Below are 23,735 nucleotides of genomic sequence, written 5' to 3'. Positions count from 1 at the left end.
ACCCAGGCACCCCAAGAAGAGTTGTTTAAAATGAATAAATTCAACTTTATGAAAAACGTGATGCTGCCTGTTTTTTTCTGATTTTGTCACAGACTGTTGCTCTCTTGGTTGCAGACCAGTTTTTGGTAACTCTCCTGTACCATGCTTTCTTACAAATCCAACAACTTGTCAACTGTTAAAGAATCCTCACCCATGGTAACACTCTTGATTCTGTGATCTTTAGGGAGTATATTGATACATCTTGTATGGTGAGCTTTATTCTTTTTTTTTTGGGGGGGGGGTCAGCATTTGGCTTTTTTTTTTTTTAATTTTATTTTTTATAAACATATATTTTTTTCCCCAGGGGTACAGGTCTGTGAATCGCCAGATTTACACACTTCACAGCACTCACCATAGCACATACCCTCCCCAATGTCCATAACCCCACCCCCCCTCCCAACCCCCCCTTCCCCCAGCAACCCTCAGTTTGTTTTGTGAGATTAAGAGTCACTTATGGTTTATCTCCCTCCCAATCCCATCTTGCTTCATTTACTCTTCTCCTACCTTTTTTTTTTTTTTAAAGATTTTATTTATTTATTTGACAGACAGAGATCACAAGTAGGCAGAGAGGCAGGCAGAGAGAGAGGAGGAAGCAGGCTCCCTGCGGAGCAGAGAGCCCAATGTGGGGTTCTATCCCAGGACCCTGGGAATCATGACCTGAGCATAAGGCAGAGGCTTTAACCCACTGAGCCACCCAGGCACCCCTGGTGAGCTTTATTCTTGTTCATAGTTTGGTTTTATTCTGCGTTAGGGTAAGCAGTCTGAGGATACCAAAGACAATTATGATGGCTCTTAGTCCCCTTTCATTTTCTTCCTTTTTCTTGCTTACCTTCCAAATAATAGTTGCTTGCCTAGTATGATTTACTGTTCTAATGATCTCATTTTCTCTTTATTTCCAATTTCCTTGCCTAGGCATTCATCATGAGACTTTTGAGACCCTTGGTAGAAGGGATTTTAGAACCAGCAGTCTTTGGATTAAGTCGGGTGAAAGAGAAAAGAGGGACATCATTTCTGGGTGTGGGCAGTGCCCACCACAGTGCCTTCCTTATACATAGTAGGTACTCAACAGTTAATTGTTGGACCCGTGAGTCTTTTTTGTAACCTAATCTGTCAATACTAACTCCTCAGATTTTATGCTATTTTTGTGTGCATGTATAAAGCTCAGAATTTGTAGACTGTCCATTGGAATGTGGAATTAATATTATTGGATCTCCAAATAGAGTTTCTTAGATTATAATAAGGCTCTTCTTCTTAACCATAAGTTTTACTGTCCAACACATGACATCTTTGCCTGTGTGGTGATGTGCTGAGGAAAGAGATTAAGAGATAATTTTTTAAGGACCCAAAATTGTAAAGATTGGGATTTGACCTTTCAACTACATGTAACTACAACAGTTGTGGTTTCTAATACGGAATAACCCCCCTTGCTTACCCTGTGCATGGAACTTCATCAACTAAGTCAGTTGTCACAGTAATTAAAGGGGCTTTATTTGTGAATCCAGGGTTTAAAGGATGCTTTAATATCTTTTGTGTTTATATTTTCTTTTGCAGTAAACCTTCTCAGTGCCCTAATTTTGATTAATAATTTTTAGTAGATACTATATTTCAAATGGGAGAATACATAGGAAGAAGACTCACTCCCGTTTTTTTTTGTTGTTGTTGTTGTTATTTCAGACCAAAATCTTGTGCCAATGAGCTCAGCCATGTTGCGTCCAGATTCTCCTCAGAAGTGAGACTTTCCAAAGGACCAATGACTCTGTTCCCTGTGCCCTTTCATTTTTTCCTACTCTGTAGCTATGTCTCGATCCCGCCATGCAAGACCTTCCAGATTAGTCAGGAGGGAAGATCTAAACAGAAAGAAAAGCAGCCAACTGAAGAAGCCATCTAAGGCAACCAACAAAAATGTGGCATCAGTCAAGACTGTGAGCCCTGGAAAATTAAAGCAATTAATTCAAGAAAGAGATGTTAAGAAAAAAATAGAGTCCAAACCACCTATGCCAGTCAGAAGCCTTCTGACAAGGGCTGGAGCAGCACGAATGAATTTGGATAGGACTGAGGTTCTTTTTCAGAACCCAGAATCCTTAACTTGCAATGGGTTTACAATGGCTCTCCGAAGCACCTCTCTTAGCAGACGACTCTCCCAACCTCCAGTGATCATAGCCAAACCCAAGAAAGTTCCACCTCTGAAGAATTTAGAAAAGCAACATGAATGTGATTATAATGTAGTTACTGACATGGGAGTAAAACACTCAGAAAATGATTCTGTTTCAACGCAAGTCCCCCTAATTGCTTCCGATATAGAGAATCTAATTGGTGTACAAAATGCATCTTTATTTAAAGGTGAGAGCCAAGAGACAACCCAGTCTTGGTCCCAGAGGGTGGAGGGTTCCAAAGTAAATGTCTCCACTCAGAGTGATCCTATAGTAGAGATCGTTTCTGGGTCATCAGAAGAGACACGTGGTGGCGAAGGACTATTCTCTAAAGAGACTTTGAATGATATCAATGATTCCCCTAGAATGTTTGCTCAGGACACTCTGTGTGCTCCTTTGCTCCAAAGAGCAGCCCTCAAGGTTACTTACGAAGGAAACTCCAGCATTCAGTTAGAAGATTTGGGTTCACGAGTAGAATCTCTTAAGCTGTCTGATTCTTACCTGGATCCCATCAAAAGTGAACGTGATTGCTACCCCACCTCAAGCTTTAATAAGGTTGTACCTGAATTGGACCTTAGAAACTGTTTGTCCATTGGTGGGTCCATATATCCTACCTCATTAATAAAACTCCTCTTGGCGAGCTCAGAACAAGAAACCCTTGGTGCTAAACCGGATCATCAAGAGGTACTCAAAGCTACCCCAGATCAACCAGAAATTCCTAATACCACCCCTGTCATAGGACAGGCTTTTAGTGCTGTCCCACATCAATGGGAAGTTCCTGGTGCTAACATAATTCATGGAGAGGCTCTGGATGAGACCCCAGACCCACCAGAGATGCCTGGTGCTATTCCAGTCCAAGGAGAGGTCTTTGGTGCTATCCTAGACCAACAAATCCTTGGAATGGGTGGTGGTACTGCCTCCGACCCACCTATCTTTCTTCCTGCTCCTCTAAACCCAATTGCTACCTGTAATGCTCTCCCAGAATGGCCTGAGCCCCAGAGCACTGTTTCATATGGGCTTGAGGTCCAGGGCACTGTGCAGATTTTGCCCTTGGGCTCTGGTCACACTCCTCAGGCATCATCAAACTCAGAGATAAGTTCGGTACCTCCAATAATGACCATTAGCAATATAGAAAATGAGAAGCAAGTTCATATAAGCTTTCTGCCAGCTAACACTCAGGGGGTCCCGTTAGCCCCTGAGCGAGGACTCTTCCATGCTTCCCAGGGCATTACCCAACTCTCCCAGGCTGGTCCCAGCCCATTGGAAGGTGGGAGCTCCCAGATCGGCATGACCAGCGTGGCTGACATCAACACCACAGTGGTGTCCAGGCCAGTGTCACTCGCCAGTACCTCTTCTCCTTCCTATACAACTTTGCTACCTACTTTGGAAAAGAAGAAACGAAAGCGGTGTGGGGTTTGTGAGCCCTGCCAACAGAAGACCAATTGTGGTGAATGTACTTACTGCAAGAACAGAAAGAACAGCCATCAGATCTGTAAGAAAAGGAAATGTGAGGAGCTGAAAAAGAAACCATCCATCATCGTGCCTTTGGAGGTGAGTAAATCCCCACAGGCTGGGAGATGCCTGTGGGGCTCCGTAGAGTGATCTGTGCAGAGACTAGGTGATTCAGATTCAGTATTATGTCCTTTGCCTTTGGTAACATTTTTTTTTTTAAGATTTTATTTATTTATTTGACAGAGGTCACAAATAGGCAGAGAGGCAGGCAGAGAGAGAGACGGGGAAGCAGGCCCTGCTGAGCAGAGAGCCCGATACGGGGCTCTATCCCAGAACCCTGGGATCATGACCTGAGCTGAAGGCAGAGGCTCTAACCACTGAACCACCCAGGTGCCCCCTTTGGTTACATTTTGTATTATCTATAAGAATTTGTGGATCTACCCGAAGTATGTCTTGTCCAGTGAGTAATACCTTAGCTTATTTTTAGAATTTGTCTCAGAAAACTAGAACATAAAGTTTTTCCATTATGGGATTTGATGGAGACAGGGAAATGACATGAAATGTGGTTTTGCAAAGATTTCCACTATGCCTTATTTTGGCTAGTTGTGTATCTTTTATGGAAGTTACAGATTTAACTTAAATTAAGAGTGGAACAAATTAATTAACTCCCTTGCAGCTTGAGGAACCAGTGGAATTAAACTTCTACTCTTTTGAAAGAATAAAACTGTCTGTATCCTTCATTTTGAAACTTTGCCTTTGAAGGTATAACAATAATAAAGCTTTAATCTTAACTTTTGGCAGATGATTTCCGCCTGATTCACATACCCCATGTGGTTGTAAGGATTATCAGAAGTTCAAAATGGTTTGCAAACTCCAAAGTGATACATTGGTTCTCATTATTACAGTTTATGAGCCTAAGGTACTGAAAATATTGGTTGGCTTAGACTTTATTTAAAGGATTTTATGGAACTTGGTTAGTGCTTGATTTTCAGACCTTTAAAACACATGCCAACTATGGTGTTAATGATTTTTTGATCACTCATTTGAAGTTAAGCTTATTTTGTGTCTGCTATAAATACAGGTATAGTAGAAGAGATTAATTTAAAAGTATTGTGAACTTAAACCTAGTCATTCTTTACTATTTCACTCTTAAATTATCTGTCCCCAAATGCTGACTTTCTACTGGATCCTTTGCAAACAAGGTCGGACATTTAACTGATTTTGTATTAATGGGCATTTGAGGTATTTCTAAAATATTCTGTCACTATAAACCTTACTGCAATGGATAATTTTTATTCAAGTCACTTCACATGTGTGGGAGTGGCCAGTAAATGGTTTACAAACATACGTCTAAACCACTAGCAGCAATATCTTACAGTTCCATGTTTGTAACATTGCCAAATGGCATCATTGCTGAAAGTACTCACATGATCTCTAATAGGTATAGTCCAGTTTGTTTTCTTTTTTCTAAACCTGCTCCTCTTTTTGCATTATGTATTTGACTTAACGACTGACCATCTACATGGTCACCCAAAATGCAAAATTCAGTCATCTTTGAGGCCTTCCTCTCACTTTTCTAGATTTCTTGTTCTATGAGATCGGAGCACTCCTACCTTTCTATTTTCTTGGCTACTTCTGTAGTTGATGCCTTTGTCTTTTATTGGGACAATTTTAGTGTTTTCTCTGTTATTAGCAAGTATTTACAGCACTTCTACTCCAGGTTGTGCACTGGGGATATAGTTGTGAGTGTCCCAGCTAAAAGAGAAGTCAGGATGTTGAACCCCCTTTTTTTTTTTTAAGATTTTATTTATTTGACAGAGAGAGATCACAAGTAGGCAGAGAGGCAGGCAGAGAGAGAGGAAGGGAAGCAGGCTTCCTGCTGAGCAGAGAGCCCGATGCGGGGCTCGATCCCAGGACCCTGAGATCATGACCTGAGCCGAAGGCAGCGGCTTAACCCACTGAGCCACTCAGGCGCCCCAATGTTGAACCTCTTAAGTGCAGTTCAAGTTTTCTTTCTAAAACCCTGATGATTCTCCTACTTAAATACATTTAGTTCTCTACTCTGTGTGATGTATCTCACACAAAACAAAACAAAACCGAAATAGAGAAGAGCTCTTTGTGCCTTCCCAGTATAGATGAAGCCTAGCTTCTTTTTTTTTTTTTTTTTAAGATTTTATTTATTTATTTGACAGAGAGAAAGATCACAAGTAGGCAGAGAGGCAGGCAGAGAGGGGGAGAAGCAGGCTCCCTGCTGAGCAGAGAGCCCGATGCGGGGCTTGATACCAGGATGCTGAAATCATGACCTGAGCCGAAGGCAGTGGCTTAACCTACTGAGCCACCCAGGCGCCCCTCTTTTTTTTTTTTAAGAGAGACTGCCAGAGGGAGAAAGATGAGAGGGGGTGAGTGTGGCTAGAGGGAGAGGGAGAGAGAGAATCTCAAGCAGACTCTCCACTGAGCACGAAGCCTGATGTGGGGCTTGAGATCCCATGACCATGATCATGATCATGATTTGAGCCACAATCAAGAGTGGGATACCGGGGCACCTGGGTGGCTCAGTTGGTTGAGGGGCTGCCTTCCACTTAGGTTATAATCCTGGAGTCCTGGGATTGAGTCCTGCATCCGGCTCCCGACTCCATGGAGAGTCTGCTTCTCCCTCTGACCTTCTCCCCTCTCATGCTCTCTCTCACTCTCATTCTCTCTCAAATAAATAAATAAAATCTTAAAACAAACAAACAAACAAAACGTGAGATACTTAACCCACTGAGCCACCCAGGTGTCCCCCAAAAGATTTACTTTTATCACTTACAAAGCTGATTCTGAAGAATGTATTTGGTTGTCCTTATACTGAACCCTGGCCCCAGATAGACCATAAGTTCATGGAGAGGCAGAGGAGAATACAGGGAACACTTCTCTGAGGGAAGTTCATTCTGAGAGACCAAAGAACAGTTGTATACTCTTGTTACTGGTTTCTTTGCTTAATATTCATCAATAATATTGTTTATTCGTTTTTATTGCATTATGGTGTTCCATTGTATGTTTATATCACAATACATTAATCCATTCTACTGTTTTTTTTTTTAATTTTTAAAAGATTTTATTTATCCATTTATCAAAGAGAGAGAGAGAGAGCCCATAATCAGGGAGATTGGCAGACAGAGGGAGAAGCAGGCTTGCTGCTGAGCAAGGAGCCTGATGCAGGACTCAATCCTAGGACCTTGAGATCATGACCTGAGCCAAAGGCAGACACTTACCAACTGAGCCACCCAGGCGTCTCCAATCCATTCTACTGTTAACGTGCACATTGTCATAAATGTCTTTTGGTGAATATATGTGTGCATTCTAGTGAATAGATTAATGGGAGTGGCATTGCTGGGTCACAGAATATGAATGTGTAGCTTTCATGGATATTATTCAGCAACTGTGGTTGTTCCTGTCAAGATTCTTCTTCAGTACGGATGAGAGTTTCACTAGCTCCACATCCTTGTCCACACTTGGTATTTTCTGTCTTGTTTTACTTGAATCGGTTTTGTTGGGTGTGTAGCGGCATCACTGCATTGGACTCATGAAATTGAGCTACTTTTCTTCTTAGTCATTTAGATATTGTCTTTGTCTATTTTTAAATGGGTTTTTCTGCCTTTTCATTATTGCTTTATAAGAGTTCATTACATTTTATTGACACAAATTCTTTGTTGAATATATGATTGCATAGATCTTTACTTATGCTGTGACAACTTTTCACTCACTTTATCCTGCTTTTTAATGCATAGAAGATTTTAACTTTAATGTCCAATTTATCCATGCTTTCCTTTATGTCCTGGTTAAGAAAATTTTGTCTATTTTTTGCCCATTCCAAGTCATGGAGATGTTTTTTGCTTCCTTCTTAAAAATTACTTTAAAAAAAAAATTATTATTTTTTTTTAAGATTTTATTTATTTTATTTGACAGAGATCTCAAGTAGGCAGAGAGACAGGGGGAAAGAGTGGGGGGAGCTCCATGCTGAGCAGAGAGCCTGATGCGGTGCTCAATCCCAGGACCTTAAGATCATGATCTGAGCTGAAGGCAGAGGCTTAACCCACTGAGCCAGGCACCTCTAAAAAGTTACTTTTTTAAGCTTTTCACATTTAGGTGTAAACTATATCTGGAATTGACTTCTGTGTGTAGTGTGAGGAGTCAAGAGTGATTCTTTTTCGTATGGATCTCTAATTGACTGGCACCATTAGTGAAATGACCATCCTTTCCCTGTTACTACAGTCTTGTTTTTGTCATAAATCAGGTGATTGCTTAGTTCTGAGTCTATTTCTAGACTCTGTTTCATTGGTCTTTCTGTCTATCCTTATGTCTAAACTCCTCATCAGTAGGCTTTATAATGGTAACAATTAAACTGGTAGTGTAAGTCCTTCAGCTTTATTCTTCAGTACTGATTTGGGCTATTTCTATTGTTGTTCTTTGCATTTTCATTAACATTTTGAATCAGCTTGTAAATTTTCACTAGAAACTCTGCTGGGATTTTATTGTGATCATGTTCAACCTATACATCAATTTGGAAAGACTGACATTTTTACAATATTGAATCTTATAGTTCATCTTTATATCTTTTTTTTAAAAGATTTTATTTATTTATTTGACAGACGGAAATCACAAGTAGGCAGAGAGGCAAGCAGAGAGTGGGGGAAGCAGGGGGAAGAGAGCCTGATGTGGGGCTTGATCCCAGGACCCTGAGATCATGACCTGAGCTGAAGGCAGAGGCTTTAACCCACTGAGCACCCAGGTGCCCTCATCTTTCTATCTTTATATATATTTATGTCATTTAATTTCTTTCAATAATATTTTATAGTTTCCAATAAAGAGTTATTTCATTTGTTTTATATCTAGGTATTTGATATTTTTACTCCTAGGTGTTTGATATATCCCTAGATATTTGATAGGTTTTTTTTTTTTAAATTTTATTTATTTATTTGACAGACAGAGATCACAAGTAGGCAGAGAGGCAGGCAGAGAGAGAGGGGGGAAGCAGGCTCCCTGTTGAGCAGAGAGCCCGACTCGGGGCTTGATCCCAGGATCCTGGGATCATGACCTGAGCTGAAGGCAAAGGTTTTAACCCAGTGAGCCACTCAGGCATCCCTGATAGTTTTTTAAAAATATTTATTTGTTGTTAGTATTAATGATTGAAGTCCATACACTTAGATGACTAAGAATACTGCTAAGCAAATATATTTCATGTATTTTTATGTTCCTTACATAAGAATTATTTTACTTATTGAGAGTTGGAGTGAGAAATAGAAAATACATTTATAATTTTAAAATATTAATATTTTTGTTATTGCTTATGTTAAACAAGTATACACTTTATTTTTTTTATTTTTATTTTTTAAAAGATTTTATTTATTTATTTATTTATTTGACAGAGAGAGATCACAAGTAGGCAGAGAGGCAGGCAGAGAGAGAGAGGGAGAAGCAGGCTCCCTGCCAAGCGAAGAGCCCGATGTGGAGCTCGATCCCAGGACCCTGAGATCATGACCTGAGCCAAAGGCAGAGGCTTAACCCACTGAGCCACCCAGGCGCCCCACGAGTCACAGTTTTCAGTTTTATTTTTGAGGGGGAAGAGGCAGAGGGAGAGGGAGAGAGAGTCCTTTTATTAAAAAAAAAAAAAGAAAAAAAAGATTTTATTTATTTATCTTAGAGAGGGAGAGCAGTAGCACACGAGCTGCCTGAGGTTGGACGGGAGAGAGAGAATCAACAAGTAGATTTCCGGCTGAGCGCAGAGCCTGACCTGGGGTTCAGTCTCATGACCCCAACCGAGATCGTTACCTGAACTGAAACCAAGAGCCCTGTGCTCAACCTACTGAACAACCTCAGGCACCCTAGAGAGAGGGAATCCTCCACACCCAGGGTGGAGCTCAATGTGCTCAATCTCAACCCTGAGATCTTGACCTGAGCCAAAATCGAGTTGGACACTTTACCCAGCTGAACGGCCCAGGTGCTCCTGAGTCACAGTTTTCAAAAGAAAGTCATAGTGTTCTCCTAGAGAAAGAATAGTGATTAGAAGTGAGATGTTTGCTTATTTGTTTGTTTATTTACTTATTATTTTTTAGAAATGAGATGTTTAAATTACTTTAAAGCCCAAGCCTGGGATAGGAGGTACTGGCACTTAATAGGTGCTCAGTAAATGTTTGGTGAACAAATGATTCAATAATGAATGAATGAAAAAATGAAAATGTTATAAAAAATGGTAAGATTTCCACATTTCTCACATACCTATGTATCTTTTTATTTTTATTTTGTTTTATTTATTTATTTATTTTAATTTTTAAAAATACTTTTTAAAAAAAGATTATTTATTTATTTATTTGACAGACAGACATCACAAGTAGGCAGAGAGGCAGGCAGAGAGAGAGGAGGAAGCAGGCTCCCTGCTGAGCAGAGAGCTTGATGTGGGGCTCCATCCCAGGACCCTGGGATCATGACCTGAGCCAAAGGCAGAGGCTTTAACCCACTGAGTCACCCAGGAGCCCCCAAAATATTTTTATTTGAGAGAGAGAGAGGGTGAGAGAGAGCATGAGCAGGGGGAGGGAGAGGGTCATTTCGAGAAACAGGCTCCCTGATAAACAGGGAGCAACGTGAGCCAAAGGCAGACACTTAACCAACTGAGCCACCTGGGTGCCCTTGATTTTATTTTTTTAAGATTTTTTAATTTCATTTTATTTTTTGAAAAAGATTTTATTTACTTATTTGACAGAGAGAGACACAGCGAGAGAGGGAACACAAGCAGGAGGAGTTGGAGAGTGAGAAGAAGGTTCCTTGCTGAGTAGGCAGCCCCATATGGGGCTCCATCTCAGGACCCCGGGATCATGACTGAACCAAAGCCAGACGCTTAACAACTGAGCCACCCAGGAGCCCCTTAAAGATTTTATTTTTAAGTGATCTCTGTACCCACTGTGGGGCTAGGTCTTAAAACCCCGAGATCAAGAGTCCCAGGCTCTATCAACCCAGCCCATCAGGTGTGTTCAGTGTAGCTTTTCAAAAAGCATACTGCAAATCATCATTATATCCTATATGTACTTAATGTATCATCCTCACAGCTAGTACCCCAGAGCATTTTTTTTTTTCTATGAATGTCATTTTCAATTACCAAAGATTAGGATCATGGGATATCATAACAGAAATTCAAGAGGACTTGAAAAAGAGGTTGTTAGGAATGAAGACAGTGCTTTTTAAAATATGTGTTAAAAGCTTCTACCTATGTTGGTTAAAATTACTGGCATATGCATCTGAGATTGTGACTGATACCATGATGTGAAGTTTGGACAGCTCACAATCATGTATTTTTCTAATTGTAAATGGAAAAACAATTCTAGAAGGATACATACCAAACAAAACTGTTGGAAGTGTTTACCTCTAAGGATAGGTTTTTTTTTTTGGAGGAGAAAGGGCATATTAGGTAATAACATGATTTTAAATTTTTACTTAAAATTTTTTTTACATTGTTTGAATTTTTTTATTATGAGCTTATGTTACTTTAAAAAATAATACAGCATACTAAGTCAAAGTTATGTAATTTCCATTTAGAAAGTTTAGGAGCAGGAGAAAAAATAAACTATAATTCTACTACTTAGAGGCAACCATCATGGGTATATTAGCATATTTGCTTCCAGTATTTTTTCTGCATTTGAAAAATAACATAGTTGAAGTCAAATGGGGTAAATGTGTTTCTTCTCCTTTTTTCACATTTTCCCTTGTATTTAACATTTTATAAAGATTTGAAAACTATGTGCAAAATACTCTCTTAGGTAAATGAACACAACCCTACTAAATTAATTTTCATTACTGGATGCTTCAGTTTCTTACAGTTTTTTGTATGATAGTGAATTTCTTTCAGGATAAATCTTCGTTTACATTTCAGATTATTTTCTTGACACTGGAATCATTAGTCCCTTATTTCCAGCTAAAAGTATTAGCATAACCAAAATATTTAGTGTTTTTCTAATGAGTTATTGCCTAATGGTTTCTAAATCTTTACCACTTTTAGAAACCCAAGGTTTGTATTTATAGTACAAGTATCTTTTTGGAAAATCAGGTTTATTTCCTTCTCCGAAAATGAGAAACTGAAATTTCTACTACATTTTTTTTGGTTAGCACATCTTAGTTGCCTTCTCAAAGGTGGTGATTGAGGTAGCTCTATATTCTAATTAATGACTGGATACTAGCCAGATCAGATTAGGTACTTGGTGAATTTTTAGCTACCATGGAAAAACCAGAATTTTAAAATTACTGTTATTGTATTAGATTAGTTTTTTAAGTCCTGCTAAACTTGCCACATGCTTTTTTGGTTGCTAGACAAGAATCCCTAAGATGAATTTGATCCTGGTTTGAATGATCTCAACACTCATACAACATTTCAGTAATCATAAAAATAGAACTTATACATTAGATTTTTTTTTTTAAAGATTTACTTACTTATTTTTGAGAGAGAGTGAGGATGAGGGGCAGAGGGATTCGAGTAGACTCTGACTGAGTGGGGAGCCCCATGGTGGCCTTTAGCTCACAACCGTGAGATCATGATCTGAGCCAAAATCAAGAGCCAGCCACTCAACTGAATGAGCCACCCAGGCGCCCCTACACTGGAGGTTTTTTGATGTGGATGGCCTTTAGTATTCTGTGATCCCATTCCCTCAAAATTTTATGCTATATATATATACATATATATGTATATGTATATATATATATATATATATACATATATATATATTCCAGTATGGTTAACAAACTGTTATATTAGTTTGCAACATATTATTTTTATATGCATTTTTCTGGAGAGATGGTCCATAGTTTTTATTAGAGTTTATAGAAATGTAAGTCATGTCTCCCACTCCCCAAAAGAAAAACAAGTATGAAAATCACACCACTCCTTTAAGCATTGAAGGAATGAAATTGACAAGTGTTCCTATGGTTAAGGAAAAAACGGTTGTATGAGTTTTGATATTCCCCTGTGTGGTCATCCGTGTGAGAATGGATCTATTTGTAACATTGTGACAGACCTGGGAAGGAGGGATGCTATAAGGAGCAGAAGTGATGTCTTTAAAAGCCCTGGCAGTGTACCTGCTACATACCAGGTACTCACTAGGGTAGTAGTTGTTATATCCTTGAAGAGATTTGTATATTCATTTCACTACTCTCAGCCATTTCCCTCTTGCCACTTGATTCATGTTATTTAGAGAAAAGTAATTGAAGTCCTCAGAAGTAGCCAGTACACACCATTTTGCAACATCTGCAAAAGCATTTTTCCTGCTGGAGGATTAAGATGCTTTATGAATGAATTGGTTTCACTGTTCCCTTGAGATACAGAATTATTGTTGAGCTTTCCACTGAGACGACGATGGTACAGTTATTTTCTTGCCTTTGTATGATGAGAGGGTTTGGTGTTTCTGCTGTATTCTAGACATTTATACGACACAGCTTGTTTTCATATCAGATTTTGTATGCAACACCAGTCTGTGATGAGTTTTCTGTTAAAGAGCAAAAGTAGGATCAAGGCAAAGGAAGTGTGGGAAGACAAGGCAATGGAAGTCCACACTTTATGTGAGGCATGAAGTTTTGGATGGAGTCAATACAGTTTAGATTAGAAGAAAAGTGTGTACATGGGTGTGGGGGGGTGTGCCTGGGTGGCTCAGTAGGTTGGGGATCTGCCTTCAGCTCAGGTCTTAGTCTCTGGGTCCTAGGATCGAGCCCCGCATCTGGCTCCCTGCTCAGTGGGGAGTCTGCTGCTCCCTCTCCCTCTGCCCCTCTGCCCCTCTGCCCTCCCTGAGCACCCTCTCACTCTCTTCCTCTCTTTCATTGTATCTCAAAGAAATAAATAAAAAATCTTAAAAAAAAAGAAAAAAAAAGTGTGTGTGTGTGTGTGTGTGTGTGTGTGTGTGTGTGTTCTATACCTGGAGGAGTAAGTAACTTGTTTAGGAGTTAATTCAAAATTGTAGGGAGATTGGTGTACTAGGCAACATAGAAATTAAATTGCCTACTTTGTTCACCTAATTCCATTTCCTTGTGTATTATGAGATGTTCAAACAAACAAAAATCAATAAAACAAGGAAAACAAGATAATAACTTTTTTCTCTTTTTTCGAAGAACTAATAACTTAGGGAACTCTGTCTTCATTGCTCATTATATACATAAGATTTTGAAAAAAAATTGAACTTCTTTGACTTGAAATAGGAAACTGGCAAAGGGAAGAAAGAAGAAAGAAATGAGGGGCGCCTGGGTGGCTCAGTGGGTTAAAGCCTCTGCCTTCAGCTCAGGTCATGATCTCAGGGTCCTGGGATCGAGCCCCGCATTGGGCTCTCTGCTCAGCAGGGAGCCTGCTTCCTCCTCTCTCTCTCTCTCTCTCTCTCTATGCCTGCCTCTCTGACTACTTGTAATCTCTATCAAATAAATAAAATCTTAAAAAAAAAAAGAAAGAAATGAACATTTATTGAGGGTCTACTATGAGCCACACACTGTGCTCAATAGGTAATTGTCTTAATATTACCATATTCGGGGACGCCTGGGTGGCTCAGTGGGTTGAGCCACTGCCTTAGTCTCAGGTCATGATCCCAGGCTCCTGGGATCGAGTCTAGCAACGGGCTCCTTGCTCAGCAGCGAGCCTGCCTCTCTCTCTGCCTCTGCCTGCCTCTCTGCCTACTTGTGTGCTTTCTCTCTCTCTCGTTCTGGGAAAAAAAAAAAAAAAAATTACCATATTCGATCCTGACAGTGATTGAAGTAGAAGTATTAGCACTCTCATATTGCAGAGTGGGAAATAGAAACACACTTTAAAAATTGTGTTTAATTCCCATGGCTAGCAAGTAGTAGAGGCACTGCGTTAAAGGAGAATTAAGCAATCTCTATTTTTTTTTAAATTGAAATTGAGTTCACATAATAAAATTCACTCTTTTAATAGTGCACAAGCCAGTGATCTTTAATATATTTACAAGGATGTGCAACCATCACCACAATCTAATTCTGGAACATTTTCATTATTCCAACAGAAATCCTGTGCCACTCTGCAGTCACTCCATTATCCCCTCCCCAAGCTCCTGGCAACCACTAATCTGCTTTTTGTCTCTGTGGATTTGCCTGTTCTGGACATTTCATGTAAATGGAATCATACAATATTTGGTCTTTTGTGTCTGGCTTCTTTCACTTAGTATAATGCTTTCAAGGTCCTTCCATGTTGTACCATATATCAGTACTTTGTTCCCTTTTGTGGCTGAATAATATTTCCTTTGTATGAATAAACCATAGTTTGTATAAACATTCATCAGTTTATGGACTTCTAGGTTGTTTCCAGTTTTTGCCTATTACGAGTAATGCTGTTAGGAACATCTGTATACAGGTTTTTGTGTAGACATGTGTTTTCTGTTACATTGTATATATTCCTATAAGTGGAATTGCTGGGTCAAATGGTAACTTTAAATTTAAGGAATTACCGAACTGCGTTCCAAAGTAGCTGTACCATTTTGGATTCCAACCAGCAATGTATGAGGGTTCTAATTTTTCCACATTCTCACCAACACTTGTTATTATCTGACTTTTTGATTATTGCCATCCTAGTGAGTATGAGGTGGTATCTCATGGTGGTTTTGACTTACATTTTTCTAATGATTAAGGAGGTCAAGCATCTTTCCATGTCTTTCTGGACTACTTGTATATCTTCTAGAAATACTTTGCAATTCTGTTTTAGTCTTTTTGGGCTGCTGTAACAAAATACTACAGACAGTTATCTTGTGAATAATAGGAAAATATTGCTCAAAGTTCTGGAGGCTGGGAAGTCCAAGATCAAGGTGTCAGCCTGGTCAAATTCTGGTGAAGGCCCTCTTCATAGTTCACAGTTGGTGCCTTCTCACTATTTCCTTACTTAGTGAAGTAAGTGAAGGATCTCTCTGGAGCTTCTGTTATAAGGCACTAACCCCATTCATGAGGGTTCCACTCTTATGACTTAAACATTTCCCGGAGAACCCATCTTCTAATATCACATTGGGCATTGAGATTTCAACATAGATTTTGGGGGGACAGAAACATTCAGACCATAGCAAAGTCCTTTGTCCATCCTTATTTATTTATTTATTTATTTTATTTTAAAAAATATTTTGTTTATTTATTTGACAGAGAGAGATCACAAGTAAGCAGAGAGGCAGGCAGAGAGAAAGGGGGAAACAGGCTTCACTGAGCAGAGATCCCGATGTGGGGCTTGATCCCAGGACTCTGGGATCATGACCCGAGCCGAAGGCAGAGGCTTTAACCCACTGAGCCACCCAGGCGCCCCCCCCCCCCCCCCCCATTTATTTTTTTTTTGCTTTTTTTGGTCCATCTTTATTTTTTTTTTAATTTTTTATTTTTTAAAAGATTTTATTTATTTATTTGAGAGGGAGAGAGTGCATGAGAGGGGGTGTGATCAGAGGGAGAAACAGACTCCCCGCTGAGCAGGGAGCCTGATGTGGTGCTCAATTCCAGGACCCCAGGATCATGACCTGAATCAAAGGCAGTGGCTTAACCAACTGAGCCACCCAGGCACCCCTTTGTCCATCTTGAAATTGGCTTATTTGTTTTCTGTTGAATTGCCGGTGTTCTTTATATGTTCTGTATACTAGACCCCAATCAGATAGGTCATCCACAAATATTTTTCTGAGAGTTGTCTTTTCACTCTTGTCATAGGTCCTTTGAAACACAGGAAGTTTCAATTTTGATGAACTCTATTTTATTTTTTTCCTTTGGTTGCTGTGCTTAATCTCTTATTTTGTTTTTCAGTTCCAAGTGAACTTCACTTTTTGCTTTGTAGAAATGTCAAAGACTTGACTGAAGAGGATTTTTTTTTTTTCTTGCCCTTCATTTCCCTCCCTATGCAGTGCCTGGCATTTAGTTGCCACCAAACAGATGTTGGTCGAATTGAATGATACTCATCATAGATGTGGAAGTTGTATGCAATCAACGTGATATCTGAAGGGGTTAATAACAACTATCACGTTTTGAGTACTTACAATGTGCCCAATACTGTTTTAAGCACTGACATACTCATTGTCTCATTTAATCCTTTCAACAATCCTAGTGAAATCTATATTCTTCCCCCAAGGTATAAAGTCAGCCACTGAAGCTTAGAGGCCCAGTAACTTGCCCAAGACCAAACAGTTGATCTAGGATTAGAACCCATGGCTTGGATGGTATGTGCTCATTTTCACCACCGTGTTCTTGAGCTAGGGCAACAATCAGAATGTGAAGAACCCATAGGATGATGCTTTCCAAAGCAGTGGGACCAAGAGCCGGATTTGTGAATAGTCACATTAAGGGTATTCATGCTATCTTTCAGACTTGTGAAACTTTGAAAGAGAGGTTGTGTAAGAGTCTTAGGGGTTCATTTTGCAAAAGTGTCAGTCTTTTTTGACCTGAATCAAATCTCGAAACTCTCTGAGTTTGCCAGGTCCACTGTATATTTTACTTTCAAGGTTGTGTTTCTTTTTAACCATCTTTTTAGTTCTTTCCCTCCATTTTATATTTTTGCTTTAAAATATTTTGACCCTCCCTGGACCTCATTCCTTTTTGAATCTTGGTATGATAATTCTACACTATCATGGTAATTTTTCACTCTAAGGAGATGTTTTGTATTTTGTGTAGCTTTTCTAATTGTCTTTAGGAGGGTGCTTGATCCAAATCACAGTGAAAGTTTCATATTCTTTTAAACTAATACATGTAAGATTGTGTTATAATGAAATGGTGGAGTTAGAATGCCCAACTCTAGCAGAATCTTGTTAATACTAGATTTATCTGGGAGAGGTTCTAATGTCCCCAAATAGTGTGTGCTTTGAATATCTTCAGTTTTTTATAGTAAATGAGTTTTAATTTCTCATTACATTTTTTTCATTACATTTTAAAAAATTCCAGTATAGTCAACATACAGTGCTAAATTAGTTTCAGATGTACAATATTGTGATTCACAATTCTGTATATCACCCAGTGCTTATCATGATAAGTGTACTCTTAATCCCCTTCACCTATTTTACCCATCCCCCACTCACCTTCCCCCTGGTAACCATCAGTTTTTTTTTTTTTTTTTTAAGATTTTATTTATTTATTTGACAGAGAGAGAGATCACAAGTAGGCAGAGAGGCAGGCAGAGAGAGAGGGGGAAGCAGGCTCCCTGCTGAGCAGAGAGCCCGATGTGGGGCTCGATCCCAGGACCCTGAGATCGTGACCTGAGCTGAAGGCAGAGGCTTTAACCCATTGAGCCACCCAGGCGCCCCTAACCATCAGTTTTTTCTCTGTAGTTAAGAGTCTCTTTTTTGGTTTGTCTCCTTTTTTTGCCCCCCTTTGTTTCTTTTTTTTTTTTTTTTAATTTTATTTATTTATTTGACAGGCAGAGATCACAAGTAGGCAGAGAGGCAGGCAGAGAGAGAGGAGGAAGCAGGCTCCCTGCTGAGCAGAGAGCCCGATGCGGGGCTCGATCCCAGAACCCTGGGATCATGACCCAAGCCGAAGGCAGAGGCTTTAACCCACTGAGCCACCCAGGTGCCCCATGCCCCCCTTTGTTTCTTAAATTCCACATATGAGTGAAATCATATAGTGTTTGTCTTTCTCTGACTTCTAATTTCACTTAGAATTATACTCTGTAGATCCATCCATGTTGTTTCAAAAGGCAAGATTTCATTCTTTTTTATGGCTGACTAATGTCTTTATCCATTCATCTATTAATGGGCACTTGGGCTGCTACCATAATTTGGCTATTATAAATAGCCTATATATAATAGGCTATTATAAATAATGCTACAATAAACATATCCTTTCAAATTAGTGTTTTCATATTCTTTGGGTAAATACACAGTAGTGGAATTACTGGATTATAGGGTGGCTCTAGTTTAAGTTTTTTGAGGAACCTCCGTACTGCATCTATGGTGACTGTACTGATTTGCATTCCCACCAGTGGTCCATGAGTGTTCCGTTTTTCTCTGCATCTTTGATAGAGAGAGAGCACAAGTGGGGTGGGGGGAAGCATCAGGGAGCAGGTCAGAGGGAGAGGGAAAAGAGAAGCAGTTTCCCTGCTGAGCAGGGAGCCCAATGTGGGGCTTGATCCTAGGACCTGAGTTCATGATACGAGCTGAAGGCAGATCTTCAACTGACTGAGCCACCTAGGCCCCCCCACATTTTTTTCTTTATTACAGTGTTTCTTGTATACAGTTTTCCTAACTGGTGACAGCTGTGGTTCTCTGTTGCTGCAGTGGAACCACCTGTAAACCAATTGCCATTATCACATACTCTCCATAGTCATTTAACCCTAAGCATTTTCCTTCACTGAGTCTTGGGGAGGTTGACTTGCTCAAGGTCCCATATTTAATAGCATCATTGGGATTTGGACTCACCAGGGACATATGGATCTTGTTTAAAATAATATTTTTGAGGAGCGTCAGGGCTCAGTTTATGAACAGTAGTAAAAGATTCAGAATCAGGGGTACCTGGCTTGCTCCGTCTTTTAAGCATCAGCTGTTGGTTTCAGGTCAGGTCATGAGCTCAGAGACCTGAGATCCAGCTTCACATAGGCTCCGGGCTCAGTGTCTGCTCGAGATTCTCTCCCCCTTCCTCTTCTCCTCCCTACCTCTTGCTTTCATGCTAACTCTCTCAAATGAATAAATAAATCTTTTAGAAAAACCATTAAAAAACCATTAAAAACCATAAAAACCATTTATTTATTTAATTTTTTAAATCTTTTAAAATTCTATTTATTTATTTGACATAGAGAGACACAGCAAGAGAGGGAACACAAGCAGAGGGAGTGGGAGAGGGAGAAGCAGGCTCCCTGCTGAGCAGGCAGCCCCATATGAGGCTCCATCCCAGGACCCCAGGATCATGACCTGAGCCAAAGGTAGCCGTCCAATGACTGAGCCACCCAGGTGCCCCCATTTATTTATTTTAAACAACAAGAGCTAATGTGTCTATTGAATAAATATTTGGAAGTCAGGGAAATAAAACATTGTTTTGGGAAAATTGCATTTTCTTAACTAGTATTAAGGGTAAATATCTATGGGTGCACCTGGCTGGCTCAGTTGTTAGAGCATTCCACTCTTGATCTTGGGGTTGTGAGTTGGAGCCTCATGTTGACTGTAGAAATTACTTAAAAATAAAATCTTTAGGGGCACCTGGGTAGCTCAGTTTGTTAAGGTCAGCTTTAGGCTTTGGTCATGATCCCTGGGTCCTGGGTTCGAGCCCCGTGTTAAGTTTCCTGCTCAGTGGGGAGCCTGCTTCTCCCACTTCCTCTGCCTCTCCCCCCCACCTCATCTTCTCCCTCTTTCTCTCAAAACAAATAAATAAAATATTAAAAAAAAAATCTATGGAAACTCCCTTAGAATAATTTATGCTAAAACATTCCTAATAAAGATAGGCAAGTTTTTCACTTGAATCTGCAGTTAGCACAGTTACAACCCTGAGCTCTATACCTGTTTATTTTTTTCAAAAAGATTTTATTTATTTATTTGAGAGAGAGAGAGAGAGAGTGTGTGTGGGGGAGGTAGGGGGTAGGGAAGGGCAGAGGGAGAGGAAGAGAGAATCTCAAGCAGACTCCATGCTGAGCACAGAGTCAGACTCAGGGCTGTATCTCAGCACCCCAATATCATGATATGAGCGAAATCAAGAGTCCGTTTCTCAAACGACTAAGCCACCCAGTCACTCCTACACTTGCTGATTTCTAAGGTGAAGTGTGATGAAAATAACATTTTTGGTTTTTTGTTATGGCACGTATATCTCTTGACTTCACAAGGTATTTCTAAAGGGCTTTACATTGCAAAAGTTTAAAAAGATCCCCTTCAAACAGAAATGGTAGCATGTTAGAACTGTCTCTAGTAAGAACTTTGAGAACCATTTCTTTATTTTACCTTAAATAAGAGATAATGTGCGCATTGAATAAGTGTTCGGCTGTCAGAAAAAATCAAGCAGACTTCAGAAAAAATTTTGATTTTTTAGGCATTCTGTTATTATAAATATTATAGACTCAATGGCAAGTTTTTTGGGTTTTGTCTTTCTTGTTCTTCCTGAGGAAAAAAAAAAAAAAAAAAAGGTAGTTCCTGTCTTCTCTCTAGCTGAGTTAAGCTCCATGGAAAAGAATTACTCTTTTTTTTTTTTTTTTTTTTTTTTTTTTTAAGAATTACTCATTATTGGGACGCCTGGGTGGCTCAGTTGGTTGGACAACTGCCTTTGGCTCAGGTCATGATCCTGGAGTCCCGGGATCGAGTCCCACATCGGGCTCCCGGCTCCGCGGGGAGTCTGCTTCTCTCTCTGACCTCCTCACTCATGCTCTCTCTCACTGTCTCTCTCTCAAATAAATAAATAAATAAAAATCTTAAAAAAAAAAAAAAAGAATTACTCATTATTAAATCAGAGATCCCAAAGGTATTAAAAAGTGCCTCCAATATAGGGGGTAATCTCTTTTCTATTCCTGGCATGAACAAAGAGTACGCCTTACTTCAAACATCAAAAGCATCTGTCCAATACGTTACTCAGCTGAAAGAATAACTTACTTCCTGGCAGACAAGTTTGCTTCTCTATAGATTGTGTGAAATTCTGACATATAACCTCAAAAACTAAAGGTGTTAACCCTTCCTGGGGCCCTGGCTAGCTCAGTGGGTTGCCTTCCGCCCAGGTCATGATCTCAGGGTCCTGGGAATCCCTGCTCAGTGGGGAGCCTGCTTCTGCTTCTGCCCCTCTCTCCCGCTCATAACACGCTCTCTCCCTCGCTCTCTCTCATTCTTTCAAATAGATAAATAAAAAAATATATATATTTTTTAAGGAGTTGACCCTTCTCAAATAACTAATCCTAACAGAAATTTTACGTACATTCATTTCCAAAACATGCTTTTCTCTGATTAGGAGACTTATTACACAGGGGTGCTTCTTACCTTAAAAACCAGGGTTTTCGAGATCGAAGCGAAACCAGTCACCTCTCCTTAGTTCTTCCCTTGAAAAAGTAGCTGATATTTGTGATGATTTAACAGGAGCATCCTTGTTGGCTTTTGAAAGGACTAATTATTGAAAATTGAAGGATGGAACAAAAAAAAAGCCGCATTTCACATTGGAATGATGGAGAATTGAAAGCTAATTATATCTCTTCTTGTGCAAGCACAGTGACCAGCCTTTTTATATGCCTTGTCCCCTAGTGTCCTTGTCCCCTCTAGTGTGACTTTTCTGTAGCCACAATGCTACCAGTGTCCTTGCACATGCCATTACCTTCATCGGGGGCACCTCTCTTTCTTCACTCCCCTAGATTTCACCAACTCCTGTTGAGTTAGGTTTTCTACCAAAACCTAAAGAGGTTAACTCTTTAGGTTTTGGTAGAAAAGTCACTTGCCGGGGGAAGTCTTCTCTGCCTTTCATAGCTTTCTGGGCGCATTCCAGATGCTGTACTCTATCGTGACTGTCAGTTTGTGTCTCTTCTGAGTTGATGTAGGCTCAGCACCATTTTTTTTTTTTTAAGATTTTATTTATTCATTTGAGAGAGAGCTGGGGAGAGCAGCAGAGCGGGGAGGGGAAGCAGACTGCTGAGCAGAGAGCCCGATGTGGGGCTCCATCCCGGGACCCTGAGATCATGACCTGATCTGAAGGCAGACACATACGGACTGAGCCCCCCCAGGCGCCTCATGGCCCAGCACCATTCTGCATATTAGAAGTTCACCAATATTTATTAAGTCCGTTGTATGGGTTTTTAATTATTACTTTTTATTATTAAGTTGTTAAAGGTTTAAATGGGGGAAGTTCATTGTAAAAAAATGAACTAACAAATTTTGAAGACAATGCTTTTGGGTGTGGGATCTTTTAAGGTTCAACAATTTTGATTTAGTTAAAGTTTGGGGATAACTAGATCTAACTTTCTCAAAAGGAAGTTGTGTGGGTGTAAAATGATTTGAGTTTCTCAGTGAAACAATAAATTTTTATGATTTTGCCGTTAGACTTGATGAGACAATGGGATTATCTAAAAACGGAGCATACAATGCTATTTATTCTCAGCTCTCTAGTAGGAATGACAGGGAGAAGGAGCCCAAAGATACACAACTTCCTTTTAAAAAAAAAAAAAAAAGGATATTACCAATTCCAAAATACACAGGACAGACTAGCAAATTATAAGAAGCAAACTTGACTATATCACTCATAAAAGGGGACATTTTTCTAAATAGTATCATCCTTTGTGATTTCTTTGTTTTTGACAAAAACCCATAGATACTCTTATTGGATTTACCTGTCCACATTATGGATCTAGACTGTATGGAGTAGGCTTGTCCATTTCAAGGTAATACTGAGAATGGCTAAGAAATGGCGGAGGTGGTATTTCAGGTCCATTAGTCTCTGGCATTATCTCTGGTTCACCTCCTTGTCAACAGTTTTCATTTGGCAACTACTGAAGACCATCGCTCACTTGTTCCTTAATTCTTGTTATTGAAAAGCAGTTATTTTTACCAGCAATAAGCATGATTGCTGGAGGGTATGGGGTAGTCACTAGGTAGACCTGGCCCCTTAGAAGGAAAAAGGGCTACTGCAGATAAGCCTCAGGGAAGGAAGTGGGGGAGGGAAGCCAAGGAAAGGCTGTTGTGAGGAGATCAGCCCCTTATACCCAGACTATTATTGTTTGCCCAGTCACCCAGGAAGATCTCCTGTTAATCTGAAGTTTCCATGTCTCATAGGAAATAAAACCAAGCTAAGTTGGAGATCTCTGTTAGAATTGTAAAAAGAATGAGCCATTCTTTTCTTACTCTTAATGATTGGAAATTTATAAAATATGGTTCTTGAGATATCTTTACCCAGGTGTCATAGTAAAAGCTATGACCAACTCTCTCCCCTTCCCGCCCCCCAATATGGGAGAAGAGAAATAGAGAAGGATTTCATGGAAGAGGAGAGTGTGGCTAATACCGGAAGGATTTTTTGCTGGAGAGGTGTCAAGCTTGAGGAACCGGTATCACTTGAGATTACCTTAGGAGAAAACTCCTCCTGGGTAGTGTTTGTATGTGTAGTTTCTTATGGATGCAGAATGGTTTATGCTTAGAAAGAGAAGTAGACTTCTGAAATTACTCACTGATTTATCTCTGAGGGCACAAAATTAAT

The 23,735-nt window shown here is 39.8% G+C and overlaps 1 protein-coding gene across 1 annotated transcript in view; it reads left to right on the top strand.

Moving 5' to 3' along the window:
* Positions 1-23,735, top strand: part of TET1 (tet methylcytosine dioxygenase 1) — a 133,356-nt gene that overhangs the window by 6,763 nt on the left and 102,858 nt on the right. Inside the window, exon 2 of the mRNA XM_032841677.1 lies at positions 1,714-3,740. Within this exon, the coding sequence (XP_032697568.1) occupies positions 1,836-3,740 (1,905 nt within the window). The 5' untranslated portion in view covers positions 1,714-1,835. The remainder of the gene's footprint in view (positions 1-1,713; positions 3,741-23,735) is intronic.

Source organism: Lontra canadensis, unplaced genomic scaffold, assembly GCF_010015895.1.
Source record: "Lontra canadensis isolate GAN:19392208 unplaced genomic scaffold, GSC_riverotter_1.0 scaffold3, whole genome shotgun sequence".
Lineage (NCBI taxonomy): Eukaryota > Metazoa > Chordata > Mammalia > Carnivora > Mustelidae > Lontra > Lontra canadensis.
Note: the sequence above shows the minus strand (reverse complement) of the source record. Positions and strands in the feature narration are given on the sequence as shown.